This window comes from Aquarana catesbeiana, linkage group LG12 (assembly GCF_042186555.1).
Source record: "Aquarana catesbeiana isolate 2022-GZ linkage group LG12, ASM4218655v1, whole genome shotgun sequence".
NCBI lineage: Eukaryota > Metazoa > Chordata > Amphibia > Anura > Ranidae > Aquarana > Aquarana catesbeiana.
Window position 1 is genome coordinate 51,338,655 of NC_133335.1, and position 22,294 is coordinate 51,360,948.

Here is a 22,294-nt window from a genome sequence, read left to right on the forward strand (position 1 = left end):
TGGGTGGAAGACTCTAATGAAGGCCCTGATAGATTGAGGAACTCTAATTGGGACCCTGATGTAAGGATGGCTCTGATGTTTGGGGGATTCTAATGTAAGGGAGACTCTGATGGAGGCTCTTATGTAAGAGGGACTCTATTTAAGGGATTTAAGGGAGGACACTGATTTATGGGAGACTCTGATGTGGGCCCAGATGTAAGGAGGGATTCTAATGGGCACCCTGATGTAAGGGGGCTCTGATGTTCGGGGTAGTCTTTTGTAAAGGGAATTTTGATGGAGGCTCTTATGTAAGAGGAACTCTGATGGGGGACCCTGATTTATGGGAGACTGTGATGGGGCCCCTGGTATGGCTGCGTGTGACTGTGATGATACAGTGGCTGCCATTGATGGGGTTTGTTTTCAGAATGTTTCAGTTTGTTTGTGCCCCCCCAAAAATTTTGAGCACCAGCTGCCGCTACCTGATTTAAGGGAGGACTCTGATGTATAAGAGACTGTGATGGAGGCCCTGATGGAAGGACAGACTCTAATAGGAACCCTGATGAAAGGGGGGCTCTGATGTTTGGGGGACTCTGATGGAGGCTCTTATGTAAGAGGGTACTCTTATAGGGACCCTGATGTAAGGGGGGAATCCTATGTAAGGGGGACTCTGATGAAGGCTCTTATGTAAGAGGGGCTCTGATGGGGGACCCTAATTTAAGGGAGTACTCTGATATATGGTAGACCCTGATGGAGGCCCTGATGGAAGGAGGGACTCTAATGGGGACCCTGATGTAAGGGGGGCTCTGATGTTTGGGGGGTTCTTATGTAAGCTCTTCTATAAGAGGGACTCTGATGGGGGACCCTGATTTAAAGGGGGACTCTGATGTATGGGAGAGTATGATGGAGGCCCTGATGTAATGAGGTGCTGTAATGGGGACCCTGACATAAAGGGGGACTCTGTTATCAGAGATCAGGAATTTTCTTTTGTTCTGAATATGCTGATTACACAAAAGATCCAAGTAAAACATAGTCATTTATTTTTGGCCCACAAATATATGTAAAATCTACAATGTGGCCTTCATTGTGAAAAGTTTGGAGACCCCGGGTCTAGACTATTGAAGAGTATATGTGACACAAGGACCCCTACTTGTTCACCCCGACCTTCACCCATCACTGGCGAAATCCTGCCCCTATTATCAATGCAGACTGTTCAGGGGAAACTTAGTGATTGTAAACAATGGGTAAAACAACACATTTAGTTCGATATAGAAATGAAAGGCAAAACATTTGTATATAGATTATAAGTGAACACATTCCCTCTGTTCTCAGTTGCATCAGCTAGGGGAGAAGGAACAGCAGCACACTAATCTTCCCAGTGAATGGCTGTGCATTTAACGAACATTTAAAACATGTTAACTTCACGTATTGCCTGAATCTGTCTCGATAGCAGCTTTCTGTACTTTATTTGGCAATGCTCAGACCGGGAGAAGGGAGGACAGGGCTAGGAGCCAATCAGGCATTGATGCAGTGAACAGGTACAGCCAGGAGAACAGAACAGAGTGAGCAGAGGGATGACCTCATCTGACCTCCCTTAACACTTTTCCACCACTTCCCGTGCAGGTGACACAACAGGAAGTAAGGATACCCTGCCAGTAGAGACACAGATGGCAATAAAAGTTTTTTCAATGTTCTTACTAAACAAAATAGAGTTCGATAATGTCCATCTGTAGTTTGCCTCTATAACTTCTAGCTCTAAATCTATAAAATCCATAAGTCTCCGCTCTGCTGGGTGCAATGACTGAACTTGGTGTCATTTCTGCAAAATAGACCAAAGTAATCCTGCTGAACTTGTGTAGGTGACAGGTACACTTTGGGGGGGAAGCAGTACGTTAATAACATTGCAGTTAGAAGCTGGCATGCCACTGTCACTGTGTCACCAGCGTCTAGCTCTCTCCTCCCCTCCCCAGCTGCCATTGTCACTCTGCCCTTTCCATCCCCTCCGCAGTCACAGCAAATATGGCATCTGAGAGAGTGGCTCTAATAACAGGCATGGGACGGCTATACTGAGTGTTTGTATCTGTTTGTGTGTAGGGGGCTCCTACCCCACCCTGTGTGTCCCTTCACCCTGCAATGTGTGTAGGGGGCTCCTACCCCACCCTGTGTGTCCCTTCACCCTGCAATGTGTGTAGGGGGCTCCTACCCCACCCTGTGTGTCCCTTCGCCCTGCAATGTGTGTAGGGGGCTCCTACCCCACCCTGTGTGTCCCTTCATCCTGCAATGTGTGTAGGGGGCTCCTACCCCACCCTGTGTGTCCCTTCACCCTGCAATGTGTGTAGGGGGCTCCTACCCCACCCTGTGTGTCCCTTCATCCTGCAATGTGTGTATGGGGGCTCCTACCCCACCCTGTGTGTCCCCTCACCCTGCAATGTGTGTAGGGGGCTCCTACCCCACCCTGTGTGTCCCTTCACCCTGCAATGTGTGTATGGGGGCTCCTACCCCACCCTGTGTGTCCCTTCGCCCTGCAATGTGTGTAGGGGGCTCCTACCCCACCCTGTGTGTCCCTTCATCCTGCAATGTGTGTATGGGGGCTCCTACCCCACCCTGTGTGTCCCTTCACCCTGCAATGTGTGTATGGGGGCTCCTACCCCACCCTGTGTGTCCCTTCACCCTGCAATGTGTGTATGGGGGCTCCTACCCCACCCTGTGTGTCTCCTTGTCTGGTGATATGTACTATTCTTATCTTGTCTGTCTTTAACTTTACCTTTCACAATCTCTCCTCTTCCTCTACCCTCTCTCTCTATCTCCCTCCCTCGCTCTCTCTAGATCTATCCCTTTCTCTTTTTTCCTCTCTCTTCTTTTTTCAAATCTCTTTATATCCCTCTTATTTTTGGTTGACTTATGAAAACTTTAGATTGAAAAATGAGTTTGGTGTTGTTGCCCAGAGCTCTTAATTAGACCTAAGCTTTCATTTAACGGGGAAATGAAAAAAAGTCTTATTGATTTCTATAAGCAACAGCTCCAGCTCCATACCTTCCTTTATCTCCTTCTCTCAAACTCTCTCTTTTCCTTCAGTTCATGTTCTGTTCACCTCTTCCTTTTTCTGTCTCACTCCTCTCTCTTTTCTATTCCCCTCTCTCTATCTCTTTCTCCTCTCCCCTTCGCTCTCTCTTATCCTGTCCCCACTCCACCCCTTTGTTTTGCTCTCTCCTCTCTCTTTTCTCTTCCCCCTCTATCTCTCTCTCTCTCTCTTTTCTCTTCCCCCTCTATCTCTCTCTCTCTCTTTTCTCCCCCCCCCCCTCTCTCTCTCTCTCTCTCTCTCTTTCTCCCCCTCTCCCCCCCCTCTCTCTCTCTCCTCTCTCCCCCCCTCTCCCCCCCCTCTCTCTCTCTCTCCTCTCCCCCTCTCTCCTCTCCCCCCCTCTCTCTCCTCTCCCCCCTCTCTCTCTCTCTCTCCCCCCTCTCTCTCTCCCCCTCCCCCCTCTCTCTTTCTCACTCCCCCCTCTCACTCCCCCCCTCTATCTCTCTCTCTCTCTCTCTCTTTCTCATCTCTGTCCCCACTGTTTCTGTCCCCCCCCCTCTGTTTCTCTCCATGTTCCTACTCTCTCTATCTTCACCTTTCCTCTCTCTCTCTTTTTCCTCTCACTTTCTTTCTCCTCTTTCCCCTCTTCTCTCTCTCTCTCTCGCTCTCTCTCCCCCCCCTCTCTCTTTTCCTTCTCTCTCTCTCTCTCTCTCTCCCCCTTTTCCCCCTCTTCTCTCACTCTCTTTTCCCCTCCTCTCTCCCCCCCTATCTTTCCCCTTTCCGCCCCCCCCCTTTCTTTCTCTTTCCCCTATCCCTCACCCCCCCCCCTTCCTCCTCTTCCTCCCTCTATCTTTCCCCTCTCCCCTACTCGCTCACTCTTTCTCTCCCCCCCCCCTTTCTCTTATCTCTCTTTGTCACTCCCCCCTCCTCACTTTACCTTTCCCTTCTCCCCCACTCTCTCTCTCTGGCACCCCCCTTTTTCTTTCTCTTTCCCCTCTCCCCTACTCTCTCTCTCTCTCTCTCTCTCTCTCTCTCTCATTCCCTCCCCTTTCTTTGTCTTATCCATCTATCCATCTCCCTCACCCCCCCCCCCTTTCCCACTCTTCCTCCCTCTACCTTTCCCTTCTCCCCCATCTCTCTCTCTCTCTCTCTCTCTCTCTCTCTCTCTCTCTCTCTCTCTTTCTCTCTCCCCCCCTTTCTTTCTCTCATCTCTCTCCCTCACTCCCCCCCCCTCCTCACTTTACCTTTCCCTTCTCCCCCACTCTCTCTCTGGCACTTCCCCACCTCTTTCTCTTTCCCCTCTCCCTCACTCTTTCTTTCTCTTTCCCCTCACTTTTTCTCCCCCTCCATCTTTTACCATTCCCCCAATCTCTGTCATTTTCTCTACCCCCCCCCCCTTTCTTCCTTTTTCCCCTATCGCCCACTCTTTCTCTCCCCCTTTCACCTCTCCCTACGTATCTCTTTCCCCTTTCCTCTCGCTCTCTCTTTCCTTTCTTCCCCTACTTTCTTTCTCACCCTTTCCATCTCTTTCCCATCTCCCCCACTCCCCCCCCTGTTTCTTCTCTTCTACCCTCCCTCACTCTCCCTCTCTTTCATTTCCTCCCCTTTCCCCTTTTTTCTCTCACCCCTCTTCCTCACTCTCTCTCTTTCTTCTCCCTTCCTTCTTTGTTTCTCTGTCCCCTCTCTCTTTCCCATCTCCCCATTCTCTTATTTTCTCTCTTTCCCCACACTCTCTCTTCCTCCTCGCCTTATCCTCTTTATCTCTTCCTTCCTCTTCACTCTCTTTCCCTTAAAATTTTTCCTCCTCCACTCTCTCTCTCTCTTTTTCGTCTCCCCTCTCTTTGTGTCTCCCTCTCTCTTTTTCTTCTCCCCTCTTTTTCCTCTCGCCGCTCTCCCACTATCCCCCCTTTCTTCACCCCCCCTTTTCTTCAACCCCCTCTTTTCTTCACCCCCCTCTTTTCTTCCTGTTTCTTCCCCCTCTCCATATTTTACTTTCTGGTTATCCCCCCCCCCCCTTTCTTCCCCTTTCTCTCCTGCCTCCCATTCTGTATTTCAGTAGTTTCTACCCCCTGTGTCTGAGAAATGACAGTTCTGATATATATATATATTTTAGAGATATAAATACATGGCAGTGTGTGTGGGTGGGTGAGTATATTTATAAGTATCTGTAGGAGAACCTTTTTTTGGTCTAGATCAATTATAAATGTGATCTACGTGTAGAAAGTCATGCTTTTGTTTTAATGTGGCTGGTGGACTTCAGGCTTCTCTGCATATGTTACAGGGGTATAGATAGAAAAAGTTAACAGATGTAAATGTGTGTACACATCACCCAATCAGCTGCTGTCTGAGTCATCTCTAGCACATTCCAGTTGAAGATCTGTTGGTGGGGTAAGTGCAGCTGCACAAGGGCCCCAGAGGCCGCAGGGGGCCCGGGGTTACAGATCTTGTTTTTGACAGCACTGGTGCCTCCTGATTTAGCAGAAGAGGAGTCCAAAGCCTTGTGTGTCAGAGTACATAGGGCTTTCTTTTCCTAATCCTAGCCAAATGGATTGGTGAGAGTTGGAGAGAAAGAGAGAGAGAAGGGAAAGATACACTACAGTGCCTTGAAAAAGTATTCACACCCCTTGAAATTTTCCACATTTTGTCATGTTACATATGCCACCTAGCCGCAAAGGGTGGGCTAATATTGAACCCTACGGACTAAGACTGGGATGCCAATAAAGTTCATGTGCGTGTAAAGGCAGGCGTCCCAATACTTTTGGTAATATACAGTGCCTTGAAAAAGTATTAATGCCCCTTGACATTTTCCACATTTTTTCATGTTACAACCAAAAACGTAAATGTATTTCATTGGGATTTTATGTGATAGACCAACACAAAGTGGCACATAATTGTGAAGTGGAAGGAAAATAATAAATGGTTTTCAACATTTTATATAAATAAATATGTGAAAAGTGTGGTGTACATTTGTATTCAGCCCCCCTGAGTCAATACTTTGTAGAACTACCTTTCGCTGCAATTACAGCTGCAAGTCTTTTTGGGGATGTCTCTACCAGCTTTGCACATCTAAAGAATGAAATTTTTGCCCACTCTTCTTTGCAAAATAGCTCAATCTCTCTCAGATTGGATGGAGAGCATCTGTGAACAGCAATTTTCAAGTCTTGCCACAGATTCTCAATTGGATTTAGGTCTGGACTTTGACTGGGCCATTCTATCATATGAATATGCTTTGATCTAAACCATTCCATTGTAGCTCTGGCTGTATGTTTAGGGTCGTTGTCCTGCTGGAAGGTGGACCTCTGCCCCAGTCTCAAAACTTTTGAGGCTCTAACAGGTTTTCTTCTAGAATTGCCCTGTATTTGGCTCCATCCATCTTCCCATCAACTCTGACCAGCTTCCCTGTCCCTGCTGAAGAAAAGCATCCCCACAACATGATGCTGCCACCACCATGCTTCAAGGTGGGGATGGTGTGTTCAGGGTGATCTACAGTGTTAGTTTTCCGCCACACATAGCGTTTTGCTTTCAGGACGAAAAGTTTAATTTTGGTCCCATCTGACCAGAGCACCTTCTTCCACATGTTTGCTGTGTCCTCCACATGGTTTCTTGCAAACTGCACAAGGAACTTCTTATGGCTTTCTTTCAACAATGGCTTTCCTCGTGCCACTCTTCCATAAAGCCCAGATTTGTGGAGTACACGACTAATAGTTGTCCTGTGGACAGATTCTCTCACCTGAGCTGTGGATCTCTGCAGCTCCTCCAGAGTTACCATGGGCCTCTTGGCTCCTTCTCTGATTAATGCTCTCCTTGCCCGGCCTGTCAGTTTAGCTGGACGGCCATGTCTTGGTAGGTTTGCAGTTGTGCCATACTCTTTCCATTTTCAGATGATGGATTGAACAGTGCTCCTAGAGATGTTTAAAGCTTGGATATTTTTTTATAACCTAACCCTGCTTTAAACTTCTCCACAACTTTATCCCTGACCTGTCTGGTGTGTTCCTTGGCCTTTATGATGCTGTTTGTTCACTAATGTTCTCTAACAAACCTCTAAGGGCTTTACAAAACAGCTGTATTTATACTGAGATTAAATTAAACACAGATGGACTCTTTTTTACTAATCAGGGGACTTCTGAAGGCAATTGGTTCCACTAGATTTTAGTTAGGGGTATCAGAGTAAAGGGGGCTGAATACAAATGCACACCACAATTTCAGATATTTATTTGTAAAAAAATTTGAAAACCGTTTATCATTTTCCTTCCACTTCACAATAATGTGCCACTTTGTGTTGGTCTATCACATAAAATCCCAATAAAATACATTTAAATTTTTGGTTGTAACATAATAAAATGTGGAAAATGTCAAGGGGTATGAATACTTTTTCAAGGCACTGTATATTACCAATAGTATTGGGACACCTGCCTTTACACGCACATGAACTTTATTGGCATCCCAGTCTTATGCCCCGTACACACGGTCGGACTTTGTTCGGACATTCCGACAACAAAATCCTAGGATTTTTTCCGATGGATGTTGGCTCAAACTTGTCTTCCATACACACGGTCACACAAAGTTGTTGGAAAATCCGATCATTCTGAACGCGGTGACGTAAAACACGTAGGTCGGGACTATAAACCGGGCAGTAGCCAATAGCTTTCATCTCTTTATTTATTCTGAGCATGCGTGGCACTTTGTCCGTCGGATTTGTGTTGTCGGAAAATTTTGTTGTTGGAAAATTTTATAGCCTGCTCTCAAACTTTGTGTGTCGGAAAATCCGATGGAAAATGTGTGATGGAGCCTACACACGGTCGGAATTTCCGATAACAAGGTCCTATCACACATTTTCCGTTGGAAAATCCGACCGTGTGTACAGGGCATTAGTCAGCAGGGTTCAATATTGGCCCACCCTTTGCAGTTATAACAGCTTCAACTCTTCAGGGAAGGCTGTCCACAAGGTTTAGGAGTGTGTCTATGGGAATGTTTGACCATTCTTCCAGAAGCACATTTGTGAGGTCAGGCACTGATAAAGACGAGAAGGCCTGGCTCGCAGTCTCCGCTCTAATTCATCCCAAAGGTGTTCTTTCGGATTGAGGTCAGGATTCTGTGCAGGCCAGTCAGGTTCCTCTACCCCAACCTCGCTCATCCATGTCTTTATGGACCTTGCTTTGTGCAGTAGTCCAAATCATTTGGTGGAGGGGGGATTATGGTGTGGGGTTGTTTTTCCGGGGCTGGCCTTGCCCCCTTAGTTCCAGTGAAGGGAACTTTTAAGACATCAGCATACCAGGACATTGTGGACAATTTCATGCTCCCAATTTTGTGGGAACAGTTTGGGGATGGCCCCTTCCAGTTCCAGCATGACTGCGCACCAGTGCCCAAACAAGGTCCATAAAGACATGGATAAGTGAGTTTGGGGTGGAGGAAATTGACTGGCCTGCACAGAGTCCTGACCTCAACCCGAGAGAACACCTTTGGGATGAATTAGAGTAGAGACTGCGATCCAGGCCTTCTTGTCCACATCAGTGCCTGACCTCACAAATGCTTCTGGAAGAATAGTCAAACATTCCCATAGACACACTCCTAAACCTTGTGGACAGCCTTCCAGAAGAGTTGAAGCTGTTATAGCTGCAAAGGGTGGATCAACACAATATAGAACTGGGATGCCAATAATGTTCATGTGCGTGTAAAAGGCAGGTGTCCCAATACTTTTGGTAACATAGTGTGGGTAGAAGAAGAAGCCAAAGAGAAATTAAGAGAAGGAAGAGTGACAAAAATGGCATTGGGCTAGTTCCTTCGGCCAAGGGGCAGGCAGAAGAGGCCGACTCTTTTGGTGGTTCAATGGCTAGGGGCTGCAAAATGGAACTGCAGCCTCATGAGGAGGGGGTACACTTTGTCCTTTTTCACCTTAGATGCTAAAAGACCCTGTCCCGACACTGCTGGTCACATTTCTGTACACCCCCAAATTTGTAACCTTTTTTTCAGTAAACACCTGCCTGTGGAAGGAGTACCTAGTGTTATGGAAGGTTCAGAATGGAAGAAAGAATGGAGTTCTTTTTAAAAAAAAAAAAAGAGACCAAAAAACTGCTGCATCAACAAAATATACATGATATATTCTGGAGTAACAATGAAGTTCTGTACTTTGATAAACTTTGATTGGTGCTGCATTTTTTTTTGGTGTATTTGAAAATGTATTAGGTTGGGTCATTGCCAGCACATCTTCAGAAATGGAGTGTAGACATAATGGAGCTGCATGAACCTGTTGTTAGACATAATAGAGCTGCGTGACAGCAGCTTGAATAACATTGCTTATGATAGACAGACTACACTAAGGGGACAAATCCAGGGCCAGATCTTATACTATAACTCTCCAGGAGGTTATCACTGTCATTGGCTTCTCATCTATCATGTTCACACACTGTGATTTTTTTTATTGTCTTATATTCTGTGAAATGTTACAAAAGTCCAATAGCATAAAGGAGAACTCTGATCTAATACAAGCAGGAGAGCTGCTGAAATGCAATGGATTAACCTTTTTAGCTCCTATTTCTGTAATGGCAGAGCTTATAATATGCAGCCGACCACAAGTAACCCTGGTAAATTTTGCACCCATCCTCAAACACTACATCATGTTGACTGACCAGTTCAGGTGTGTGACATACTAGGGAGTAGTGGTCACATAGAAGTGTCACGCATACCCCTAACACAGGTGGTCAGGCACTATAGCAGGCTTCTGTGTTCTTAACCTATAGCAGCCCCTTTCCCATAAGGCAAGCAGGCCTACTGGTACTCAGTTGCGCTCAGGACTTATGCACAATGCTATAGCGCCTGGCTACCACACTGGGAAAGGCACGAAATTAGAAAAGCAAACAGGTACTTGCGGTTGGTAGACAGAGTGGTTCAATGGCAGTCCAGGTACAAGACAGGCAAGGTTCAGAGTAGTCAGGGTCCAATCTGTAGTCAAAATATAGGCAGAGTTGAGAATAGTCAATATCAGATTCAATGTCATAAACAGGGGAGTCCAACAGCAGAGCAGGACAGACAGACAGGGAGCTTGAGCATGTATTACGCACGCTATCATAAACATGAGACTGCAGGCTTGGCTGGCTTAAATTAGGTTTGGGCTCCACCCAGTGACTGGCTACATCAATTACCTTGCAGGTGGACAGACAGGCAAGGAGAATGAATCTCAGCCAAAACCAGGATGCTGGAACCAGCAGCTAGACATGTGCATGATGAAAAAATTTGTTTTGTTTTATTTTGTTTTGATTCGTTAATCTAGTTATTTTGTTAAGTTCAATTCGGTTGATTTGTTCAATTTGTGTTTCGGAATTCGAATTCGGAACTCTCAAATTTTCTTTGAATTCACAGATTTTTTTCCATTTGGAACGTCCAAATCGATAAACTTTCAAATCGGTCGAAACGAAAAACGGAAAATTTCCTATCAAAAACTTACTATAATTTTCCTTTCCTTATGGACTCCATGGCAGCCTATGTGTGGGTTTACCCCGCCTCCTCTCCAATGCTATAGGACCCTATTCCCATAGATTTGAGCTCACAGCCAGAGACTGCGTTCAGTAACTAGCCAACTCTTGATCCATGGGTGGGAATTCCGTCTGCCATGGAGTCCATCAGGAAAGGAAAATTACAGTAATTATTTGATAGGAAATTTTCCATTTTCCTGACAGACTCCATGGCAGCCTACTTGTGTGAAATAACTAGCCAAACCACATGGGTGGGCTTGCCGATCAACAAAAACTTTAATTTGCCCCATCAACCGACAGGATACTTAAACCAACACATCCAGGAGATAAAGATGCCGATTCTACGCAATAATGCGTCATGAAGGTGTTAATGGAGGCCCACGAGGCCGCCCTGCAGATAACGTCTGGAGCCACGTGTCGGGCTGCCTCCCAGGAAGTCAAGACGTCCCTAGCAATTTTCCTAGATGAGGCCAGTCTTCCCCTGTTTTTCCCAGAAAAGAAGATAAGGAGGTGATCTGACCGTCTAAACGAGGCCACAGCCTGAAGGTACTCCTTTAGTGTCTTGCCGACATCTAGGGGCTGAACCTCAGTGGCTTATGGCGCCTTGAAGGTAGGAAGAACGATCTCTTAGTTTCCGTGGAAGACCGATGCGACTTTGGGATTTGAGACCAGCATGGATATGAGTGCTACCCAGTCCAGAAAGAAGGTTAGAAATGGCTTTTTGTGACTGAAGGCCCCGATACCAAAACTCTCTTGGCTGATGTGATAGCCACAAGAAAGCGGACTTTGACAGAGAGATCCCTAATAGACGTCGGCTGACTTCATAAGTCGAGGACGAGAGGAAGATCCCATTTGGGTAATCTTGGTCCCCTCTGGGGCCTGAGTCTTACTGCCCCTCTAAAGAATTGCCAGACAAGAGGGTGGCCGACCCATGAGACTCCCGAGAAGGACGATAGGGCCGACACTTGGACTCTAAGGGAGCCGACTGACAGACAGGTTTAGGCCCGATTGAGGAATTCCAGTGCTTCTTGTGCCCCCCGATCCCTGAATGACCTTCTTGTGGAGGATGTGGACTCCACCAACTTGGCCCAAATTCTTCCGTAGACCTCTTTCATACAAGCTCTTCTTGAGCCCATGAGGGTGGTGATGACTCCCGATGCACAACCGAGGGCTCCCAGCCTCTCCGTCTCAAGAACCAGACCAACAGCTGTAGACATGCCGGGCATGGATGCAGGACTGCCCCCTGGGGCAGGAGGTCTTGCCTGAGGGGAAAGGGCATCGGGTGCCAAAAGCGGAATTGTGTTAGCAGGGGAAACCAGGGCCTGTTCGGCCAGCATGGTGCTATTGCCACTACCTCTATGGTTTCCGCTTAGAGTCTCTGCAAGAATCTGAGGATGATTGGGATTGAAGGAAAGGCATATGCTCTGCAGAAGTTCCACTATTCTGTTAGGGCATCTACTCCAAGAGCTTGGTCGCAACGGCCCAGCGTGTAATACTTCTGGAGTTTGAAGCTGCAGGGGGATGCGAACAAGTTGACTTCGGGATGGACTCCCAAGGAAAGGATCTACTTGAATGTGTCCACGTGGAAAGACCACTTGTTGTTGTCCAATTGAATATGGGATGGAAGATCTGCCTGGTTCTTCTGAGCCCATGCCATCGTCGGCTCCACTTCCCAAAAAGGGAGAAGGATCTGAGTCCCTCCTTGTGTCTTCACATAGGAGACTGCTGTGGTGTTGTCCATTCTCAGCAGTACAGGTTCTCCCTCTATCAGGTGGCAGAAGGCCCAGAGAGATGGGGAGCTGACTGTAGTTCCAGGACGTTCGATACCGGGATGTGCGGCCAGAGGTTCCATCTGCCCTGGCGATCTCTGACTCGCAGTGAGCCCCCCACTCATCCTGTATTGCTGGCATCAGTCGTGGCGCTGACCCAGGAAACGGAGGCAATTGGGTGGCAACCAAGCAGGTTCCTACACTGTAGCCACCCGAAGAGGCTGTCCCTCATGCCCGAGGTTGTGAATGCACTGATAGCATCTATCTGGCCACTGTTGGAGAAACCCTCTCTGGAAGGGACGTAACCGACACAGGGTCCTTTTGACCATGGGGCCATCAAGACCATGGTGCCTATTATTCTGAGGCATTAACCAGCCCTTAACCATGGGGAAGCCATGGCCAGGTGTACTCTGCAGGGAGATAGCATTCTCGACTGTGTCGAACTGGGCCCCTAGGTAGACTAAGCATTGCGTTGATTGTAGGTGACTCTTTAAGTTCAGTAACAAGACAAACTCTAGAAACGTGGAGCTGAGTTGAGCCCTGTGATGTAGGAGCTGCTCTCTGCCTTGAGCCAGTAAGAGAAGGTCATCAAAACAAGGATGCAGGCGTATGCCCTGCATACTGATGAGGACTACCATGGCCTGAGGAACTTCCAAGAAGACCCAAGGTGAGGTTGAGAGTCCAAAAGGGAGGCAGGTGAACTGGAGATGCTTTCACCCCACCGCAAACTGGAGGTATTTGCTGAACTCCTCTGCCACGGGCACCTGAAAGAAGGCATCCTTTAAGTCTATGGAGACTAGCTAATCGCCCAGCTGGACTGCCCGTTGAATTGTAGACAGGGTCTCCATTTCGAACTCCTCATTGTGACGAACTTGTTCAGAAACGCAAGATCTAATACCGGGTGCCATGAGCCATTTTCTTAACCGAGAAAAGGGAGCGAGTACATGCCCTGGCATTCTTCGCCCCTGGGCACAGGCACTGCGGCCCCTTGAGCCACCAGCGACTGTACCTAGGACAGCAACACCTGCTTCTTTTTCTCTGCGTGAGGTAACCATGTAGGAGCGAACCTGAGAAGAGGAGTGTTCGAGAAGGACCATATGTGTCCTGAGGAGTCTATTCTATCTTCTTGACTGGGGCCTCTTCTGGCCAAAGAGGCGTTTGTCTTGGGGGAGAAACCCCGACTTCCCGCCAGTGGACTGGAATCCTATACCAGGCCTGCTTAGAGGCTGGATCCGTAAGCCAGCTTCAACTCCTGTAAGGCTGAGCCTCTGGCTACCTCTTCTAAGGCGCTTCTGGGTACTGTGTTGCCATTCTCCACCCAGACTTCCATTACCTTGGATCTGGCTGCCAGAGCCGAGGCTGGTTTGCAGGCCATTCCTGCCATCCCCGATCCTTTTAAGATCCTTGTCAATCCTTCTCCCGAGATCCTCCTTGGAGGACACGGCATCTTCTAGAAGAAGAGTGACCTGTTTTGCCAGTGTCATTACGGCTGCATCAACTAGAGGAGCGGCTTCCAGGTGTTTCAAGTCCTCACTAATGAAGGGATAGAGCCTCATGGTTTTGCTCGACGGGAGGTTCTCTTGTCAACCTTGCCCTATTCCTCCAAGATGATATTCATCAATTCAGCCAAAAATGGAAAGTTGGAGTGTTCTTTTCCCAGGTGCTTGAAGAATTCCCTTTATTTAGCTGGGGGAGTCACTTGTTCTTCCCACTTCAGGGCCTCCTTGATTGCTTTAATCAAGGGTGAGACTAGAGTGAGGTCAGAGCCCCCCCGAGGAATTCATCACCCTCCACCTCACTATCCGAGGATCTGAGAGATGCATAACTTGGCTGAGATGGCTACAGGTCCTCTTGAGCATCCCCAACGGGGGGGGAGCCTGACCTAGTGGTAGCCTGGCTTGGCATGTGGGTTGTACCCTATTCTTTCAGGGACTGTTGTACCACATGTTTTACGAGACACTCCATTTGTTGCTTTTCTGTCTCTTTCCCCAACAAGGGAAGCAAAGTTAACAAACAAAAGAAAAATCTTCATCAAATGATTACAATGACTCTTTAAATCACCTTTGGCTTAACAAAAACAGCATTATTTCGAAATAGTACTCTAATAAGACATGCAGTCTTTGATTTCAGCAATATGTGGTGTTAGAATTCGACTGGAGTTCAATGTAAAATTTTATTCCAATTTCAGTCCGAATTTCCGAAATTTGGACGAATTTCGTTGCGTTATTCGGAGCATTCTGTAAAATATTGTAATTTGGGTATTCCTATATATCCAAATCTTTGAATAACGAAAAATTTGTCTGAATATTAATTCGGAATGAAACGAACCGCACATGTCTACCAGCAGCTATGAGGGATCAGGAACGCTACACGCTCCTAACAAGAGGTTCCACTTTTCCTTATGTAGCTTTACGTAGCTAGCAATTCACTAGAGCAGGGGTCTCCAAACTTTCTGAACAAAGGGCCAGTTTACTGTCCTTCAGAGTTTAGGGGCCAGACTGTGGCCAGTAGGAATCGAAAATGTCTGAGTATTAGTAGGGGTAGACAATATATCAACCGTGATGGTCAATGGGAGTAAAAACATTATATAGTGCCCGTGGTTAGTAGAAGGAGGAATAGTCCCATCATTGGTGTCAGTGGGAGCAATAGAGTTCCATCAGTTGGTATTAGTGGGAGGAATAGTGCCCCATTTTTGGTGTCAGCAGGAGAAAAAGTGCCATGTACGTATCAGTGGGCGGAATAGTGTCCCAAGGGCCGGATAAAGGTAAGCCTGTGGAGCACAGTTTGGAGACCATTGCACGTGAGCAATCAAACTTTAGATTCCTTTGTTTGCCAAAGTTAAAAAGCAGTTGAAGACCTGGATTAAATGACTGCAAATTGATGTGTCCGAAATGAGCTCACGCAAAACTGGCGGGAAAAGTCCAATTGCTTTCAACAATATTGGCACTTTTTTACTTTTTTCAATTCGATCTCTTAATAAACTTTATTGAAGCTGTCAATTTATTTCCCAGTTGCAATTTCACAATAATCCAAATTTTGGTAGCAGATCAAAGTCTTGGTAGGTAGATTTCTTATGTTCTGACAATTATAGTTCATATGTATGCGTTTCAATGGTTTTCTTAGCTGTTTGTCTGGAGTGAATTTTTAAAGGGGTTCTTCTACAATTCAGTGTGTTTTCTGATTTGGTATTATGCTTTGTCCCATCCAGTATTTTTCTGGCTGTGTTTGTTTGGAGGCCTTTGTGATCAGAATGTCTATCCTAAAGTGGGCACCCTCTTTGTGCACAAGTTGGATGCTGAGGATTATCAACAACAGTTCCTGAATAAATCAGGTGAGTACATGACCCATTGAGATATGTTGGCTTTTCATATGTATTTCTACCCCTTTAACAGCAATTTTTCAATAACAAATTCATGATACCTGTAACACACACTCCACCAGGAGATTACTTACTCAATTCAAATGATCAGATAGAAACATTTTGCTTATGGAATTCTTTAAAGCCAAGGTTGATGGTCTGGTTCTAGCTCTGGGTATTGGCAAGGAAAGCCACTCTACTACAAAGTAGTACAAAAAACAGTTAGTCGCCAAAGGTGGCATATCCCAGCTCTTCTTCCCTTTGGATACCAAAACAACCTCTACAGATCCATAGCTCAACTCAAGACTCACCTCTCTTATACATGGACAATCCTGATGCCGGTCACCACAGTTCATCTCCACTCTCCAATAAAAATATGAAAGAACATAAGTTGTACTCCACTTAACTCATCTTACTGTATTATTTATTAGTCAATATCTTGACTGCATACAACAATGTCTCTACCCGAGAACCAACTTTCCTTAACTCGTTTCACCACTCCTGGCTTGCTCACAGTAAGAGGAGCTAAGCAGAGTCAGGCTGATGTTCGTTCTTATTTTTAACAGACCACCTCTATTTTAGCCAGTTTAGTGTCTTCTTGCTCAGTGTTCTCACCACCCAGACCATTAACACAGGTATTCAGTTATTCTTGCCCTTAAAAGTTAAGATCTACTCAATCTGCCCATGTTTTCATGTTACCAAGGCAGAAAATTGACCTGGTGAATTTATGTATACCATTAGGGAGGGAATCAGATATCTTGCTCACCCAACACAAAATGCCTGCCGACACCAAGGAAAGCCCCTAACATTCAATATCATGACATGTAAACTTTACATAACTTATTTTGTCTACTTGCCCCTTGGTTTTCTACCAACCCATCTAAAAAATACTTAGTACTTCCAAGTGTAGAGGAACACATTACATTCCCCCACCTCTGAGCAGTGTAATTTTTCCTGCCTCAGTGGCCAGTGCCCGAGCTCTATTAGATTGGGGAAGTTGGGGAAGCATGCACAAGCAGTATGTATGTTTCAGTTTGCCTGGCCCAGGAATTTTGGACAACCTGGTAGCCAGTTAGAGCAGCAAGGAAATTACTAAAATGTAAAAATGTTCTTTTTATGCTCCATGGATCAAAGTAAACTTATTATTTTGTCTAAAATGGGCAAAGTACATGTTTAATACACCTGACCATACATAGTTATGCCGCGTACACACGGTCGGATTTTCGGCTACAAAAGTCCGACAGCCCGTCCGACAGACTTTCGACGGACATTTGGAAGACTTTTGGCGGACTTGCAGCAGACTTTGTAACGAACGGACTTGCCTACATACGATCACACAAAAGTCGGACGGATTCGTACGTGAAGACGTACACCGGACTAAAATAAGGAAGTTGATAGCCAGTAGCCAATAGCTGCCCTAGCGTGGGTTTTTGTCCGTCGGACTAGCATACAGACGAGCGGATTTCTGGGTCCGGCGTAGTTACGACGTAAAGATTTGAAGCATGTTTCAAATCTAAAGTCCGTCAGATTTGCAGCTGAAAAAGTCCGCTGAAAGTCCGGGGAAGCCCACACATGATTGGATTGTCAGCCGGCTTTAGTCCGTCGGCGTCCGTCGGACTTTTGTAGATGAAAAGTCCGACCAGGTGTACGCGGCATTTGAGTTGTACATAATAAAATCTGCACACACAATACCCAAAGTTAAAGTTTACATTTGAACCACTTACATTAAAAAAATCATATTTTTATAGACACGTGAGATTCCTCTTCTACCCAATGTTGTGTTCTCCATCTCCAGGTAATGAACAAACTCAACCTATCTCTTTCCATGCTAATTTGGAAGGGTTCCCAGACTTGCCTGGATGGCTGAGGTATACCCAGCGCTCCCCATGGCACAGTGGATATCTGTATGGTTCCCCAACCACCCCAGGGAAACAAGTCATAGAGGTATGTTTATATTTGTAGAATGGTATCTTCTTCACAGCCCATATAAAATGGTCATCTAAATTGTTTTTATCTGTTTTTTTAGATCACAGTGTATAATAGACACAAATTTGAAATGCTGCGAGAAAAGATCATTTTCCATATCCGTTCTGCTGAAGGTAGGTGGTTTGTAGTACTCTTGCATGTGTAAGCCAACAGTAGCATGTCATATAGTAATTGGGTGTTTCCGAGTCCCGAAGAATACGTATCTGTCCAAGGCTATACAATATCTATACACGGCTGTGCTTTGTTCATCATCTTTTCATGTTCTCTGGGGTGCCTGCATCAAAAGAGAGCACTGGGAAGAATGGAGTTTGCAGGGATATCATTCAACTAAATCACCAATTGTACCTTGGCTACTTCAGATGATATTATTTCAAATAGCAGTATTGGAGCTTTGCCATTGCCTTGGCTTACACTATCCTAGTTGAGAACACCCTTTTTCTTTCTGAAAATATATAACGGTATTGCTCTGTGATATTGTCATCATCTTCTCCTGTAGTAACAGGAAGTAGTAGAATACTAGCACTGGTTGTAACAGTCTAACATGGCTAATTACCATAGTTAACTACAGCATAGGCTATTTGATATACTAAGCAGATGACAGAATTGTTAGTCAGCTACAGATGGCTAGCTCAATAGGCTGCTGATATGGAGAACATCTGTGTACAGATGTCTCTCTGGTAAAACAGTGATTTTTGGTAGCCGTATGGTGGGAGGGTGCTTTTGAAGTAGATCTTGGGACAGAAATTCTTGATGCTTGATGGCGAGAAGCATGTAAATACGGATCGAAAAGGAGTTAACAGCTTATACTCAAAATAAAAAAAACTAAATCTAACACCCTAAATTAACCATTCACAATTCTAAAGAACTTTCTTTTTTTTTTTGTTTCATAAAATTTTTATTGATTGAACATAGAAATATAAAAAGAACTTTCTATTGCCACATAGCAAAAAAGCAATTTAAAGTAATTAAAGTGGATGTAAACCCTCACATATACCCAGTGAAGTAAACAGCCTCAGATGATACGCAGATATAAAACAAATCTCCCTACATAAGTTTTACATGTATATCTGCTTTCTGGAGCTTTCTTAATTCTTTAGAATGTGCACATCAACATTTTCTCTTCTTTTTCACCACTGGTAGTGGATTCTTGGCATACACTGTGTGACAGCTGATTGGAGGAAAGGCACCCCCCCCCCTCCATAGGCAGAGGAAGGAAGGAAGCTGTGAATAGACCAGCTCTCTGCTAATCTATTTATAGCACCCACCCGACACAAATTTCAGGCTGGTTTTATCGTTTGTCGAGGAACATGTCAGAAGTTATCATGCTGATAACAGAAGAACGGAGCAGCAGAAAGACACAGGAATTAGAGAGAGATAAGACAATGCTACAGATATATGTGCCTAGGTCAAATTTCATGAATAGGGTTTATATCCACTTTAAGAACAGATCCAAAGGCAGCATATAACACATGAGTACATTTCTTTCTTCCAGGTACTTATATTGCGCCATCAATTTATGCAGCGCTTTACATATACATTGTACATTCACATCAGTCCCTACCCTCAAGGAGCTTACAATCTAAGGTCCGTAACTCACATTCATACATACACATACAATTTAGACAGGATCCAGTTAACCTTCTAGCATGTCTTTGGAGTGTGGTCAGAAACCAGTATACCCAGAGAAAACCCACACAGGCACAGGGAGAACGTGCAAACTCCAGGCAGGTAGTGCCGTGGTTGGGATTTCGAACCAGCGACCCTTTTGCTGCTAGGCGAAAGTGCTAACCACTACACCACTGTGCTGCCCTACACAAAGTATTCAATCATAGTGATACCTATCATGTATGACAGATCATATAGAACCAGTAAAGCATACCAGTGACCCGTATACAAGCCATTGTCCAGCAAAAGATTTTCAAGTTTTTTGATAAAGAAAGAAAATAAAAAAATACAACATATCACAACAAGAATGTGCGTGATATGTCTCATCAGAAAGTGAATAAAATCCAGCATAAGATAAACTTCCAATATTCCATAAACATTACCCAATGTGCTTAGAAACAGTTTGTCACACACGTGCACCTCCACCAATCTACACTTACCAGATAGTAAACCATAATGCACCTTTAGGTCATACTCTGAAACAAAGGGACATCTTGCCCTGGTGTGTTGGTAGGAAGGTAGTCCTCAGAAAACTCAGGCACTATGCAAAAGAATGCTCACCCGTGGGAGCCCTAATAATACTCATATAGTGTAGTAGTTTATTTAAAATCAAGTACAAAAGCTGCAGCATAAACAAATAAGGCCAAAGGAACTCACATATTCAGTCACCGCTCCTGCCACGAGGATGTGGTGATAATGATGGCAGCACGTAGGCCCCTCCCAACGCATTTTGTGCTCGCACACAGTCTCATTCTGTCAGTAGATACAATTACCATGGGGAGGTAAGTGTGGAGCACCTCCCTCCACTGCTCCTCCATCAACTCCGGTACAATGGCAGACCAAAAGTTTCTGTCTCTCTCTACCAATTTAAAAGTGCAAGGAGCTAAGGCCACTTAGCATCTAGAGACTAACTTATCTTGATCAGGATCCAAAAGAACAGACTCCAGTTTAGTATTTACCAGGGACACCTCACCTCCCCCAAATTGAACCCTCGCTGCATGTCGCAGCTGAAAATAAATACAGTATATCTCCACATACTTTGTACCCCTCTCTCCCTACATAAGACCTCAAAAGAGCAAAACGCCCCTCAGAGTATCATTGATGTGCATATTTGATCCCATATTGAGCCCAAGAAGAGCCATTGTTCATTTTAAAAAATTTCCCCAAGGATAGGTTGAACGCTTCACATTTAATCACAGCCTAACACTTGCCCTTTAATATCTCCCCGAAACCCAACTCTTAACCTTAGCCTAACACTTCACCCTCAATCCAGCGGTAACCCTTAATCAGACTCCAACAAGTAAACCCTATAGAGGACCTGTGCTATGTCCACACAGCTCACTTTGCTGCTGATGTCTGAACAGTGATGAAGGAATAAAGGAAAGATAAGTATAAGCAGCTTGAGGGTCACTAATAAAGCAATCTTGTTGTTTTGCATTGCAAAGTACACGTTTAATTTACTCTCACCTTAATCCTATACATTATTTAACTCTAAAAGTTAACCCCGAAAGCCATGTCACATTGCTAAAAGTCCACTTGCCTTCCCTTATTTCCATCACTGGCTGGACCAGCAAGATATCAGTTCATGGCTGGTCCATTAGGTAGAGATGCTAGCGCCAGAATCATCAGTGTGGCATTATCCTTTGGGTCAGTCTAATCCAGTCATTCTCAACCAGGGTTCCTCCAGAGGTTGCTAGGGGTTCTTTGGGCTGTGGCTGATTGATCTCCCCTTTAATGGTGCCACCATAGTTCTAGGACCAATGCCACTTAGCAAAGCCAGCAGCATGACACCCATGATCATTTTAGCTTTTTGTAGGGATGGCATTCTGACCACCACTATTAGGGGGAAATTCTTCCAACTGGACATCAATGTAAGAGGCAGTTTACCAATGACTCCTAAGGAATTTGTTTTAGAAGGGGTTTTCTGAGACCTTAACATTTTTTAAGGGTTTCTCTTGGGCAAAAAAGGTTCAAAAGGACTGGTTTGACAATGGGGTGGGTGAGGTCATTTTACTTTCTCAACTTTTTGGTAATGAACCCAGCCCAGAGAATTACCATGTGTCTGTCAGGTTCTCCTTACCAAATACAAAGTACCTTTCTTTTTGGGTGGAACATCTTATGATTGAGGCAGATTAGCTCTTTTGTTATCTTTATATGTATTTTCCTCGAAAACCTTGTGTTTGTAGATGTGCCACCCCCATTTCGAGCTGAGTTTTTGGTTGAAAACATGGACGTGGAGGAGATGCTTCCTCCAGAAGCTCAGCACAACTTTCAGGTTCCTCTGCAGACAGTTTGGAACACCCAGAGACTGTCCATCATTAATATCACATCAGCACTGGACAAAGGAGGAAGGGTGCCGCTGCCACTTCCAGGACGTAAAGAGGGGTAAGTTTTATGCTTCTACTTTTCTCATCTCACCATTTTCTTTGCTCTTAAAGAGATTTACACTTTCAGGTGAAAAGAAAACTGGGGGACTTTATTAAAATGGAATTCATTTTCCTAAAAGATGTCTAGTTGTTCATTGGTTGACATATTTAAAATGATTAACCACCTGTAATAGAGAAATGAAGATACTCTTTGCATTGAAAACATATCTGTTGTAAGAGAAAATGTAGGTTTCCATTGTTAACCTTTCCTTCTGAAAATGCTAGTTGTCTTGTCATGCTGATATAATGGATTTAATATTTTCTGAACCTGAAAAACACTGATGTGTAGCCAAAAACCACCAGGCAACTAGAAGGAGGTCAGCAATGGCAATCTTCATATACTCTCTATACAGGTTTCCTTTCAAACTTATGACATTTTATAATAAAACCTGTTTTCAGTGCATAACTTTTTTTAGACACTGTGATGTCATCACTTGATCTCTTTGCTTCTCTATGCAATGCAAGCATATCATTGCTGATGAGAAGGGCTGGCAGGATGCTGTACATGGATTCCTGAAAACATCAGCAACAGCAATCTGTCTCAGTAATCCCCCCCAAGAGCCCTCAGCCCTGATGCAATCAGTGGGCTGATTCTTAGGAAGAGTTATGCAAATATCAAAATGCCT

The 22,294-nt window shown here is 45.1% G+C and overlaps 1 protein-coding gene across 3 annotated transcripts in view; it reads left to right on the plus strand.

Annotated features, from left to right (window-relative positions):
• The first annotated feature begins 1,900 nt into the window (after window positions 1-1,900).
• The window catches only part of SGCA (sarcoglycan alpha), a 51,502-nt gene continuing 31,108 nt past the window's right edge, over window positions 1,901-22,294 (plus strand). For all 3 annotated transcript variants that reach the window (XM_073607774.1, XM_073607775.1, XM_073607776.1), the window contains exons 1-5: window positions 1,901-2,026; window positions 15,442-15,564; window positions 17,387-17,535; window positions 17,618-17,690; window positions 21,429-21,627. In XM_073607774.1, the coding sequence (XP_073463875.1) occupies window positions 1,996-2,026; window positions 15,442-15,564; window positions 17,387-17,535; window positions 17,618-17,690; window positions 21,429-21,627 (575 nt within the window). In that variant the 5' untranslated portion in view covers window positions 1,901-1,995. The remainder of the gene's footprint in view (window positions 2,027-15,441; window positions 15,565-17,386; window positions 17,536-17,617; window positions 17,691-21,428; window positions 21,628-22,294) is intronic.